Source organism: Cynoglossus semilaevis, chromosome 8, assembly GCF_000523025.1.
Source record: "Cynoglossus semilaevis isolate Cse_v1.0 chromosome 8, Cse_v1.0, whole genome shotgun sequence".
In the NCBI taxonomy this organism is placed as follows: Eukaryota; Metazoa; Chordata; class Actinopteri; order Pleuronectiformes; family Cynoglossidae; genus Cynoglossus; species Cynoglossus semilaevis.
Genome location: NC_024314.1, coordinates 2,810,132 through 2,824,036, shown reverse-complemented (window position 1 = coordinate 2,824,036; position 13,905 = coordinate 2,810,132). Strand labels below are relative to the sequence as shown.

Genomic DNA, 13,905 nt, shown 5'->3' with positions numbered 1-13,905 from the left:
CTTGGATATAAATCAAAAGGTGTAGTTATCGTGAAAAATAGCAAACATACTGCTACAGAGGCAGTACAAGAGGAACTGCTGCCGTGCAGATAAAAGAATAAGAAGAGAAGATAAAGAGGGAATTAACATTGCATACCTGCGTATCCTTGCAGCTCTGCCTTTCTTCACGACTAGAAATCACAGCTGGTAGTTTTGTCCCTGCTGCAGCTCCACAGGGGCTGTGATGGAAAAGTCAGCCTTCTTTTCCTTACTTCCTCATTTTCTTCTCACTTTGGCATTTAGACAGGGGGATCACCAGCATGTTTTTTTTCTTCTCAAAAATGTGTTCAAAAATGGATCCAAAAGAAGCAGAGTGGAGGCTGAAGTCGAGGGAAAGGAATCCCAGTGAAGAACATGAAGACGCTCTGTTAGTTCAGTAACTTATGTGGTTTGGACTGGTTTGAGTGTATGTGTTTAAATATGAATATGTATGTGCATGTGTGTGTAAGGCAGAAGTGGGGGCTGTATATTACTGGTCTGTCTGGCGATTAACTGGGCTGCAGATCTCCCACTGAGAACCACAGCAGAATGGAGGGCGCAATGTGTGTGTGTGTGTGTGTGATGCATGCATCAGTATATGTATTTGTTGACATCTTTATCCACAAGTCCCTTCTCACTCACGCACACACGAGCCACAAACTCATATTGAAAATCAAGTCCACACATTATTTGCCAAGCAGAGTTTTCCAATATTCTCTCGGAGCAAGAAAACTGGCACAGCCATTAATCACTGCTTAAAAACAGGAGACCTAATGTTGGAGTCTGCGTGTGTTCATGGCACAGATTTTCTTGATTTTGATGGAAGATTCTGAGCTGCAGAAGAGCAAGTTGATGGAACACAAAAACATCTCCCTCCACTGGGATCATCATCTTTCTTCCCTCTCCTTGGTTCTCCTCCTCTCCCGGTTGGTCGTCTCTCTGCTGAGTCAGAGACATCATCAGCCTGAGTCACATTTTCCATCTTCAGATTTCTCAAGAAATAATGAATCTCACAGATGTGTGCACGCACATGAAAGTGCCTGTAGCCATACAAACACACCTAAATACCTCTGTCCCTCATTCCCGCCAACACACAGAGACACAAACAACACAATTCCAACCAATTTCCCATTTGGAGATGACCAACACTGAATAGGAACAGACACTATGTTTGTTGGAGGCAGATGTGATCTGTGCTCGGAGTCAGAGAAAGTGCAAAAGTAATGAGGATGTAAAAAAGGAAAGATTTGGGGAGATTATTTTCAAAGTCCAACGTGACACATGGACTGATACGCCTCGTGGAAGGCACAGTCTGTTCCACTCTGTCCGTCTTTCCCTGTGTTTAGGGAGAGGAACTAGTTTATTAGAGGCCCCTCCACCTGCTGCCCCAGAGAAGTAAAAGTGAATAAAGGGTTCAGGTCTACTGCTGCCTGGAAGCAAAGGTGCAAAAGCAACCAGAGAGCACTTTATTGAACAGAAGAAAAGAGGATGTAGAGTCCATTTGAAAGAATAAATGATCCAATTGTTCATTTATGTTTTCAAATGGACTCCAAATAACAACAAGGGCAAAAACTTCAGTGTCGGACTGCCCAGAAAATACCCTGGTGTTGGCACCGAAACCTTAAGCATGTATTGCTCAGAGAATTACACAGGCTTAAAGTAAAAGGATTTACGTGGAAGGGAAGTTACCTGGAACAATTGTGGTGAATGCTGATGGGCAAACCGGTAATAACATGAGAAGAATACCCTGCTGGATCTGCACCACATGGATGAAGAGATCGATGTTCCTGATATAAGAATACATCTGTAACAAAAAGAAAAGAAAAGTTAAGTAAAAACCAAGACAACCAAAACATGTTGCTGTGAACACATAAGCTAGTCTTATTTTAAACCTTTAAAACTATAAGTTTATATTTCAGTTACGCTCAACATATTTGAAATGTGTTGTTTGATTTGTCTGTTGACCAACAATTAAATAAAAAAAGAATAACTTTTTGGACTGAACTATTGTTTTGAAGAGGAGGAAAAGTCAATTCCCAGCAGTCAGCACGAAAGACACACAGTTATCAAATGGCTTCAGAAAGACAAGAAAGTTGTTTAGAAAAAATACACACTGTGCAGATAATATATCAAAATCCTTTAAAAATTAAGATATGTCTAAAGAGCATAGAAAAACTGACACCAGTGAAGAGCTGAGTATTTTTGTACACTTTGAGACTGGAGTAAGAGTAATGCACTGGGGATGCTTCAGTGGTTTTCAAACTGTGCAATGGTTGAAAGATACATTGAAGTCAAAGCAAAGGCAAACTTCAGTCTGTGGCAGAAAAACGTGTTCTTCACAACAGTTTTCTTTCTTTTTTTGCTGAACGTATCGACTTGACGCGTACAGTGAAGAACAATCTCCAGAAGAGCGTGTACAATTGACTTTCTGCCTTTTGCATCATCACAGTTTGCCACAGTGTTAATCCTTACAGTCATTTGGTGCAGCTTCTGAGCTGGGTGCCTTTCCTAATGGTACTGGGTGGGTGGGTTTGGGGGGAATTGAACTTGGGGGACACACAAAGAAAACATGCCAACTGCATCCACACAGACCTAGGTCACCAGCTGGAATCTAACCATTGATGTCTTTGCTGTAAGGCAAGAGCACCCACCACTTCACCACCATGGTGCGCACTTTTTCTGTGTTCTGCATGTCAAATCCTACTAATGTTAACGCCAATGTCGGCCACTGTGGGTCAGTCAAACAGGAGAGAGTGTAATCCAGTAATCACATCATCCAATATTCTGCAGATTAGCTGTATGCACGCACTGACAAAGGAGGCTCTCGTCTCCATTAACACTATACACTCCCTTATTTAGTGAAGGGAACAGAACCCACGCATGGGGGTCTTATCCCCTACCATCTACCGTTGCGCACTGGCGCACGCACAATATGAACTCCACATCACTTTGGATGGCGTAGCCGTGTGACGGTGCGACAGTGCAGGTCAGTGCTCAGCAGGTCTGCGCACCCCGGGCTCCTGCAGCTCAATTAGCGTGACATACTTTCTCTTGCAGATCTGCTCCTTCCTGTCTCTCTGGATACAGCGGATTATGTCTGCTAACACCGGTGCGCACTTCCCACAAGACTCAGACACGCGGAGAGCGTCTTCCCCTCCTCCCGTCTGCCGCCGCTGCACAAAACACGACTCGTGCTTCACTGGGATATGACCGAGGATGGAGACATGGCTGGGTTCAAACCTCAGAAGGAGATCGTCTACAACGGCCTGCTGCCTTACTCTGACCGCTTGGACCAGGAGGCCACCGAGCTGCTGGCAGAGATCAAGGCCAATCTGTCCAGAGCTGTTCTCCTCAGAGAGCTGTGGCCCGGAGTCGCTTTTTGGTCCAGGAAACTCTTCTCGTAAGTGTTGGAGCAAAGACACATGACTGCACAACCGACCTCAAGTCCTACCACAACATCAGTCACACATGGGAATAATAAAGCTAGTCTAAATGAAGTTTTTTGACCGTTATTGGAGCACTGATACCTAAAACCACACATCTGAACAAATTATTATAGTGCTAGGTCAATGCCTTTATGGTGGAGTACCAAGAAATATGTAATTAAAGTGTTTAGTTCCAAGGTGATAATAATATAATAATAGTCACCAATAACTATTTAAAATGACAAAAAAAATAACTTTGGCAATATTATCATCCAATAATATATAGGGAATACACCCAGAGTAAACCATGTATTACAATATTCAAATAAAAGGTGCACAGCATAAAAATGTCATTATAATGAGTCAAATCCAAAACCATCATCTCATCATCTGAGGAGGACTCATTCATACAGAGTACCTCTTGAAACCAAGTGGAGTACTGTGAATTGATTTTTCAGGTGCTCCCTTTGCAGTCCCAGCTTGCAGCGAGACAGCTTTACTGTACGATAACACCAAGAATTGTCATGATCAAAATATCTTTTCACTCTACAGTAGATATTCGGGCTGATACCTTACAAATGAACAGACAAAAAAGAGAACCTCCGTGGTTCAAGCAGCAAGCACAAACTATGTGTCGGTGAAGACAAGTGAATAAAAAGGCCTATTAACATGAAGAAATCTCTGGACTCAGACAAGTGCAGCCATCTGTCTCAGCCAATTTGGGTGAAAGGGAGAATGGGGGTGGGGGGGGTGGATGGGGAGGAAAGTGGTGGAGATAAAAGAGAGTGAATGGAAGTAGACGTCTGACTGTTGGATTTAAGTAGTTTCAGCCGTAGTGTTATTAAATCATCCTATGCAGTACATTAAATATACTGCTGTTATTAAAAACAACAACACATAGGGACTACATAGGATGGCCACCAACTCCAACACAGCAAGGATCAACTTGGAGAACCTCAGTGGTTTTAGAACATTTCCTTTCACTGAGGCGACAGCATCTTTGTGCTGATACTGTTGGGCTGGTGTCTTCCTCTCAGCTACTATGTCTGCCTTAAAGACAGCCTCAGGGCACTATGTTCCGCCCATTAACTTTAAATAACGTCAGGACTTTTAATTCACTTTGTTTACTTGGCATCCTCTGCCGTGCAGTGAGGTCAGACGAGGCTCGTGGTTGAGACTTGGGGCCAACGTTGATGCAGTGTAGCGACTGCTAAATGCTGCAGGAGCTCAATGACGTTCACCTCTCGCCCTCAGGTTTCTGAAGCTGTACGGCCGGAGGTTCAGTAAAGAAGACCACATTCTCTTTGTCAAGCTGCTGTATGAGTTGGTCACACTGCCTAACCTGGAGCCCCACATGATGCAGAACTACGCCCAGCTGCTGATTCACCTGCTCAAGTGGGTTTAACGCAAACACCAACACACGCACATGCAGAACAGTGTCTGAAAAAGTGTGACCACTACCATATGCATGTCTGTGTGAGACCACGCTCTTCAGAAAGGTGGTTCTCAGTTCTACCTGTCTTGAATCACCTTGAAGGCTGACGGAGACAGGACGTAGCCTGTAAAGCCTGTTGGTTGGTCAATTAACATTTTGACTTTTGACGTGATAATGCAGATTACTGCTGCGGAGGGCCTCCTGTGTCCTTTGGTATCCTTCAGTCTAATGAGATGACACAGAGACAACACACACCACGGTTTGGAACACAGCCACTCAGAACAGACTACAGGGTTAGGAAACACAAGGTGATAAACTGAGAGACTCACCATGTCCATGTCAGCTTCCAAGTTGTAGAACGTGTAGATGGCTGAAAATCTGGATCTAGATCAGGTGACATAATAAGTGAGACAACAAACACATCATAAATAATAATAATTAAGTGAGACAATATGAATCTGGGATGTTTTGAAAAGATCAATGGAGTATGTTAAGACAATCAGACATTAACAACATTCTTCTCCTTTTATTCTTCACTTTTAGGGGGTCACAAATCTATATCATGACTGATTCAATTATTTTTGTTTAAATGTTTTTCCTTAAATATTTTATTAATTCACTTAATGGAAAATCATTAGGAGTGTGTGTGTGGTAGGGTCATTATGAGGCACATCGATGAAATAGACACAGCAATGATGAGTAACAGAGATTGTTGCATTAATCTTTGCCGCTCACTTCTGTGCCTTCCCCTGTGACAACGGGACATCTTCCCAGACAGTCGCAATCACCTCGTCCCATTTGTCTCCACTTGTTTCCACCATTTCTTCGTCCATCACCAAACAATGCCTTTTATGCAAATGTCACTCGCTTGAGTGTCTCCATTAAATGAGAAGAGAAATGTCTGTGTTAACTAGATATTAAATACCAGGTTTCACACCTGAGAGATGAATTTGTTGTCAATTTAATACAGATGGTCTCAACACAGGGTTCCCCCCCGCCCCCCTTTCCCCTCATTTCACTGTCAGCCTGTCTTTCCTTCATTTTTTAAGTCTCCCTGCTGAGACTCTGTTCCATAGCTGTTGGATGGATGAGAGAAAAAGAGAAAGAGCTGAGGAATGTGTGGAAACTGCGCATTCTCTCCAGAGCAGGGACTCTCCACTTTTCAATCATGATTACTGTTGCTAAAATCCACAAAAAAAGAGAAGCACTGACTACAGAAAGGAAGGGTCACAAAGAAAGCAATGTGAAGTTTCTCAGAAGAATCACTCGTTTAGGTAAAACCTACCAAAATGATGAATTTTAAAAACAATGTTCCCTTCGTAAAAGCCTTTGTTATTCATTTAACCATCAATGGTCTGCAGCTGTCAGTGCAGCTCAGCTGCAGTGAAAATAAAGACTTGCAGTGTGGTGTTTGCACACTTGTCTGAAGGTTTGCAGTTGTCACGTAGACAACAGCCTGTGAAGCACTGACTAAACATTACTCACCTTTTCAGACGGCCTGCACTTTCTCATGTTAATTCATTGTTATAAATATTACTGTAATGTTGATGTAATGTCAACATCTGGGGTTTGACTTGGGTTTGTGTTTCTAAACAGAAACATGTGGTTTCTAAATTTGTCGCAATCACTGACTTGAAATACAGGTATTTATTGCACATACTATAAAATAATTCTTAAAACGAAGATCCAAAATATAAAATAAAATCTATAAGCTTCACAGAGTTGGTTAGTGCTCCTGTCTTACAACAAGATCACCAGTTATGAGTTCATGTTCTGAGACGTTTCACCTCTCATTTTTTTGGATGATGTCTTCAAAAAAAAAGTTGTAAAACTCGATGTAACTATTTGGCCTGGCTGACTGAGAACCTACACAGACATGTTAGTGTGACTGGTGGTCTCTACATGTGGTCAAAATGAACGCAAAACTATGTTATAAACAGGAAGAAGGAACTTCTGTCCAGAGATGACCTCCAGCTGCCCTGGCGTCCACTCTATGACCTCTATGACAGGGTGATTTACTCCAAAACTGAGCACCTTGGACTCATCTGTTTCCCCAGGTCAGTAGTTCAAACATTCTGACAACTGTAGCCCTGTAATGACCCTAATGAAGTGACAGATAGTGGATGGATGGATGAATGAATGAATGAATGAATGAATGAATGAATGAATGAATGAATGAATGGCGTGTCTGATCCTTATACCTGTTATTATAGATCATTTGGATTGAGCAGCTGTGAAGTGTTGCCAGTATTTATTGACTGTAACTTGTTGAACCCAATTAGACCGCGGCTGTACAATCCACACACCTCGTCTCTGTGCTTGTTTACAGCTCTGTGGATCATATTCTAAAGGCCTTGATCAAAAGCACCAGACTGTGAGTCTAATTCCCTGTGATCGTGTCATTTGTACTCCTGATCTTTTCTTTTTTTTTTTACTTTGATCACACCGTGCTGTGTACTCGTGTACGTGTGTGTCTGCCTGCACCTGTTTGTACTACTGCCTGTGCTTTTGATAAGTCTTTGTACTGAATGTGTGTGTGGTTGGTGTGTGTGTGTGTTTGGTGTCACCTTTGCAGGTATTTCCCAGAGTCATCCACCAAGGAGATGCTGGATGAGTGGCGCCCCCTTCTGTGTGTGTTCGATGTGGTCATGCAGAAGGCCATCAGTAACATGGAACTGTTCCTGCCCACCATTATGCCTCCAGAGGAACACAGCCAGGGCTTCAAGTGAGTGTAGGTTTGGACAATGAGTGCTGCATTTCAGAAAGTGAATAGAAGAAGAAGTCAGGTCGTGAAAATCAATACAGCACCATAGTCACCACTACATGTGCTACTACTATTCAACACCACCATAGTGGTAAATTACTATTATTGTTAGTAAACACAAATAATGTATGTACAATAGATGGCAATATAAAAAAGAAGATCTTGGGACATTTAAGTCATCACATTTAAGTAATGCAAACAAAACTGTCTTTATTTTGAAGTCATTTTAAAAAATTATATCACGTCGTCTCACGGTGTATCGTGTCATAGGACCTGTGGCGTTCACATTTTAAATATTAATGCACTTCCTGTGGCAGTAGTGTCTTATGTTTTTGTTTACTTATATTTTTCTTTATTTGCCCTTTCTCCTCGTCCCTCCACCTCCCTCCACCTTTTACAGTTGTGGCTGCCAAGTCTTTTCACTGTACGCACTGCATCCTTTAGTATATTCACTCTTTGAAAGTTATTTGTCTGGATTTACTCCTGGTTTCATCAGCGGTTTCTGCAGTTTCCACAATACATCATCTTTAACACTTCATTTTTCCACTTCAGTTTTCCCCCTTTCTCTCCCTCTTACTCTGGGTGTGTGAGGAAGACAAAGAAGGAGGGGTGGTTAATATTTTGGGAAATCAGAGATATATGAAACGAATAAAGCCCCAGGTGTGTGTGTGTGTGTGTGTGTGTGTGTGAATATAAGTATAAGTGTAAGTAAAAGAAATCCTGTGTGTGTTTTTAGGTTGTGGTTTGATGAATTAATCAACCTTTGGATGGCAGTGCAGAATCAGCCGAGCTGGGAAGGGGTGAGACATGCAATATTAACACACACACAGCATTTTGAGCTGTTACCAGTTAGAGACACTACCTTCCAAGTCTTCTTAAAATTGAGTTTTAGCAAAGTAGAAGTTGATGAAGATTCTTCCCATTATTTCCTCACTATTTTCCTTATCTGCAAGCCATGAGAAGAATTAATGAAAAAACTTTGAACCTTTAGCCCAGTCGTGTATTATTTTTTATTTTCTGTCAATGATTAATCAGTGGTGGATACAAAGATACATTTACATTTTTATACGATGATGATTTAATTGTTGACATGTAGCGTTTGTTCAACTTGACTCCAGGCCCCAAGCAGCCTGCTATGCAAACATCTTTTTATTTTTTATTTACTTTTTGGAAAGGCAGCATTGAATTCTGGCAAGATTCTTTGAACTGTTCAGTGACTTGAATGAATTTGAATTCTTTTTTAGCACCTAGTGAACCTGTTTGCGCGACTTGCCAACGATAACATCGGCTACGTGGACTGGACTCCTTATATTCCCATGGTGAGTTAGGAGCATCAACAGGCAGACATACGACCATCAGTGGGCTGGTATTTTTGAGAGGCAGTTCTTAGGCCATGTGTGTTTGAGAGCTACTCTGTGTTTGTGCATAGATATTCACCAGGATTTTACGAAGTCTGAACCTGCCAGTCGGGGTCAATCAAATGTTGGCACCGCGGTATCTGACCAACTCCTACGACATTGGACACTTGGTGTTGTGGATCACAGCACTTCTGGTATGTAGAGCAGATCTGAAAATTAAAAAGAAATATTATTATTTATATTATTATACGATTTCTTATTTTTTAGATTACTTAAGAAGTGAATAGGATTGACAGTTAAATAGCATGACCGCCAGGAAGCTATATTAAAATCCTTTTTGAGCAATGTAGGTCACTAAGCCTTAATTAAAGAGCAGAGTCTTGTTCAAATACAACAGACAGCATTTGCACGAGTTGCATTTTTTTAGTATGAAATTCGTCTTTTGTGTTACATTATTTTTTACTACATTGGTTACATTATGTATGAGCTCTAAACCTCCTGCTCCATTTCTCTTCCATATACAGCACTTTATCATTGTCTGCCTAAAAAAACCCGCATCTGCTAAAAATATTGTTGATGTTGTTTACAAACTGAGGAAGATGATAAAAATATTTTTCCTTGCAGGGTGGACCAGGAAACCCTGCACAGAAACAGCTGACCTGCCTTTTCAACAGCATCGCCTCCTTCTACCATCCCTCCAATCACGGGCGCTGGCAGGTAAGTCTTTATATTTCATTACACACACAAACACACACACACAAACACACACTGTGAGCAAGTAATAAATGTGTTTTCAGCTGCTTGTTGTCACACTCCTCTGATTTATAACCTGTCCTTCAGGACTTGGCTGGTTTTCTCCTCTTTAACATTTTAATAATGACATGCACCAGCACAGGAGAAGAGAATGATGTCAAAAGATATCACCCACTCTGTGAATGTGTCTGCTGGTGATAAGGCTAAAGTTGAATGAATACGTGTGTGTGTGCACCTGCAGTCTCGACTAATGCGGCTGCTTCAGCGTCTCCCAGCCAGCGTTGTGCGCCGTGTGCACCGGGAGCGTTACACTGACCCCAGCTGGATCACTGTGGTTCCCGAGGGTCAGAGACTTACTGATGCAGACCTTCAGGAGTTCACACAAAGTCTCATTGGAGCCGCCCTTCTGGCCATGTTCAGGTAGAAGATTGTACTATACATACAGTTCTGTGCACAAACACACACACACAACATAATTTATCTGTTTTAAAACAGTAGTAGAACAAACAATGGACCAGGACTCTAATGAAAAAAGTAACAGATCCATTGTAGGAGTAAAAGGACAGTAGTAGAACAAACAATGGACCAGGACACCAGGATGAAAAAAGTAACAGTAACAGATTAAAAAGGCAGATTAAAGTAAAAGAAGATTTTGGATAAACACGACACAATTGGTGCTAAATTAGCTGGAGAGTTAACACGTGTTGTTGAAAATAGGTTTTAAGAAGGCATTTAAAAACAAAGACAAACTTGTGCTTAGTGGGAGACTGAGAGAAACTATTTGTACTCAGGCAGAAATAGAAAATATAGGTGTCACAGTGGGAGTAGGTGTGAGCTGCAGCAACCCTGGTTTAAACACCACATTTCCTCCACAACTCTGTTCTTTCCCTCTTCAACAAAACTTGTGCTCAAATGTATTTATTTTGCAAAGTTGGTATTTCACCCCAGGATTTTTACAGTTTCATCTCAGCAGCACTGTTTTTTGCCCATTTTAAATCACAGCTCACAACAGTGAGGCAAGACGAAAGTAACTTACCAGCATCTTCAGCAGTGTCATTAAGTTATTTTAGTTCTGCGTTGGTGCTGCTTTACCAAACAACTGGCTTGGATTTTCATCTAAATCAGTCATGTTAGGGGCAGAAATACACCTACTTTGGAGTTTACGCTCATACTTTTTTTTTCTGTGTGTGCACACATGTGTTCCCTCCCCTTTTGATCTACAGTAAAAATGGCAGTACAGATGCAGCCTACGCGCTACAGAACCTGGCTCTCCTTACACCAGAAATTGCAATACCCCATGTTCTAGAGAAGTAAGTATCTATTTTCTAGCTCAGTCTGTATATATACATATGCACACTCATACAGTATATACACAAATGTATACAAATATAACATAAATATAACATAAACAAATGTATACAAATATAACATAAATAACATCAAATTCTACCTTTGGGTTATTTAGCCTCTGTGACTTTTAATGTAAAAGGCACCTTTGGAGTATAGTGTGTATATAGCCACACAGTCAAGTTCTCTGGAGTGACTATAGTTTAAATGGCTCGAGGTTATTGGGCTGTGATGTGTAAAAATGATTACTTGATGTTTATAAAAATGTTTTGAGCGCAGCTGGAGATGTAGCTGCTGATCAGAGCTGTTATGATTCCTATCATGGAGACAGTTACACTGCCTTCACAGCAGGGGGCTGAGTCGGAGGTGGAGTACTTGGTTAGAAAAGAGTACGTTAGAGAGAAAGTGAGTTTAACTGGAAAATATGAGACATATTCACTACATTTACTGAGCAGGGACGGTGGACATATTGGACAACAGATGAAATGGTAATGAAAGAGGTCGAAGAGGACGTGGGGATGAATTGTAGGAAAATAAAACAGTGTTACGTAAAAAAACAAAGGCTAGTAATTGGGATCAGATGAAGACAAATGATCTGTGAGCTGTGAAAAGAAAGAGCAATTGACCGTGGAAATAAAAGATAACATATAATTAAGAGAAACAACAAAAGACACAGGGGTGTTGGGTATTTGAAGTGAGATGTGATTCAGCAGAGCTGAGTGTTTCTTTGTTGCACTTTAATCAACAAATTCTGTCCCATCCCAATGCACATGTATTAAATACAGAGCTTCTCTGTTATACCTCATCATTCCTGCAGACTGAAAAAAGCAAAAAGTTAGTTAACAGTTCATTGTGGGACCAGTAAAGTGAAATATCGCTACCTTAAAAAAAAACTAAATTCTCTCCTTGAATGTGAGTCAAACAGCTGCTGCGAGTGTTGATAAGCAGGAGGAATCAGCTGCTGAAATGCCAAATTACCCTGCAAATGCTTTCAGAGCAGTGATATGCACCTGTGCTACTCACTTAATGCAGTTACTTTACTCTGTCTCTTTGACACCCTCCTCACACACACACACACACACACACACACATCCACTCCCTCTCCCCCGGCTCTGTTCCCAACACCCTTGTCTTTTCTATAAATCAGGACCTACGCAGCCATGGAGACCCTGACGGAGCCACACACCCTCACCGCCACCCTCAGCTGCATGATCGGCATGGCCCGCAGCCTGGTTTCCCCTAACAACCATTACCCAGAGGGCCGGACGCACGTGCTGCCGCTGCTCATGGGCTGCCTGCCAGGGGTGGACCCCAATGACTTCAGCAAGTGCATGGTGGGTAACACGTGTGTTGATTAGTAATGAATAACCGAGAGCAGTGAGCAGAAGCTGTAACTCTTCCTGATTGAATTCCCTCCCAGCATGCTCTGCTTTACGTTATTAATTATTTTCGAATGTGGAAAGAATATCTCAGTTTGAAGCACTCATAATTAACGTGACGCTGTCTTTAGTCTCTGCTCAGATTGTGAAACAGATCAGTTTTCCCCATTTGGCCTGCCAATTGTCTACAGACTACATCAATTCAGACATTAGAGAGAGTTAATGTATAAAAGCTCTGATACATGATTCCACAGACATCTGGTGGCTCATTTAACTTTGGCTCCTTATCAGCCCCAGGAATGTTAAACTCCCTTTTTGTCCCTGTGTCCAGATAACGTTCCAGTTCATCGCCACCTTTACCACTCTGGTGCCTTTAGTAGATTGTTCTTCTGCTGCCTCTCAACACTGTGGTCTCACCGAGGTAAAGTTTAAATATTTTAACAAATAGGATGGTAAAAAATTTCAAAGCATGTCAGTTTATCCATAAAGATAAGCCTCGGAGTTGTACAGTATTATTCCCATGAGGTATTGCATTGGTTTCCAATTTTTTTTCAGTGCCCCCATTTTGTAGATTGGGTTATTGTTTAGCCCCTCCACTCAGTTTTCATGAACTCCACTGAATTTCATAAACAGATAATTCCTACAAAACGGCTTTACTCATTGAACAAAGGAAAAATACAGACCAGTGCAAATTCTCCACTGTACAACTAATAAAGAAAATACTAAAATTGAAATTGCCTTACCGCACTCCTCCTCAAGTCCTCTCCCTCTTTGCTGTTTTTTCCCCCTCAGATTGAAAAAGACTTGTGTTTCGCTTCTGCAGAGTTTGAAGACTTCATTCTCCAATTCCTGGACAGGTAAAGACAATTTCAGTCACAGTGTAAAACTTCACAGTTGATGCTGAAGAGCGTGTCCCTCTGTTTGAGATGCACTGGTCTGCATCACCAGCTGTGCTGACTGTATATAAAACTGACCTTTTATTATTTTTATTTTTTAGTGTAGTTTTATGTCCACCAGCTGTGGGTGTACACTATATTAAACTATGTGTACGTGTGTTGCCCACTGCAGGTGTTTTGCCCTGATAGACAGCAGCACTCTTGAGCAGACCAGGGATGAGACAGAGACAGATACCCAGACTCATCTGGAGAGTCTGGTGGAGCTGGGCCTTTCAGCCACTGTTAGCACCATCCTCACACAGTCATCTAAAGACATTTATAAGGTATTGTTCAAAGTTTCCATTTTTTATTACAAGTTTTTATTTAGATTTAAACAAGGTATAGATTAACAGTGAACATTTCCTGACAAAGTAACTTCACAAGCTGTAAGTAGAGTTAGTAACAAATAGGTTTTTGTATCATTTTGTATCTTTTGTATCAATGTTATAAAAGAAAATAGCTTAAGAGAAAATAAATAACATACATATACA

The 13,905-nt window shown here is 41.3% G+C and overlaps 1 protein-coding gene and 1 long non-coding RNA gene across 2 annotated transcripts in view; one reads left to right on the top strand and one right to left on the bottom strand.

Annotated features, from left to right (window-relative positions):
* Positions 1-36: 36 nt before the first annotated feature.
* Positions 37-13,905, bottom strand: part of LOC103381547 (uncharacterized) — a 128,425-nt gene continuing 114,556 nt past the window's right edge. Inside the window, exons 9-16 of the long non-coding RNA XR_521810.3 lie at positions 13,223-13,328; positions 9,989-10,200; positions 9,080-9,209; positions 7,446-7,629; positions 5,208-5,262; positions 4,974-5,103; positions 1,708-1,822; positions 37-960 (exon numbers count right to left, since the gene is read on the bottom strand). This is a non-coding gene — a long non-coding RNA (uncharacterized LOC103381547). The remainder of the gene's footprint in view (positions 961-1,707; positions 1,823-4,973; positions 5,104-5,207; positions 5,263-7,445; positions 7,630-9,079; positions 9,210-9,988; positions 10,201-13,222; positions 13,329-13,905) is intronic.
* Positions 2,044-13,905, top strand: part of psme4b (proteasome activator subunit 4b) — a 35,787-nt gene continuing 23,925 nt past the window's right edge. The window contains exons 1-15 of the mRNA XM_008313966.3: positions 2,044-3,418; positions 4,698-4,838; positions 6,819-6,935; positions 7,208-7,252; positions 7,454-7,603; positions 8,379-8,442; positions 8,887-8,961; positions 9,072-9,194; positions 9,625-9,717; positions 9,995-10,173; positions 10,977-11,063; positions 12,248-12,434; positions 12,811-12,900; positions 13,272-13,336; positions 13,548-13,698. Coding sequence (XP_008312188.1) covers positions 3,225-3,418; positions 4,698-4,838; positions 6,819-6,935; positions 7,208-7,252; positions 7,454-7,603; positions 8,379-8,442; positions 8,887-8,961; positions 9,072-9,194; positions 9,625-9,717; positions 9,995-10,173; positions 10,977-11,063; positions 12,248-12,434; positions 12,811-12,900; positions 13,272-13,336; positions 13,548-13,698 — 1,761 coding nt within the window. The 5' untranslated portion in view covers positions 2,044-3,224. The remainder of the gene's footprint in view (positions 3,419-4,697; positions 4,839-6,818; positions 6,936-7,207; positions 7,253-7,453; positions 7,604-8,378; positions 8,443-8,886; positions 8,962-9,071; positions 9,195-9,624; positions 9,718-9,994; positions 10,174-10,976; positions 11,064-12,247; positions 12,435-12,810; positions 12,901-13,271; positions 13,337-13,547; positions 13,699-13,905) is intronic.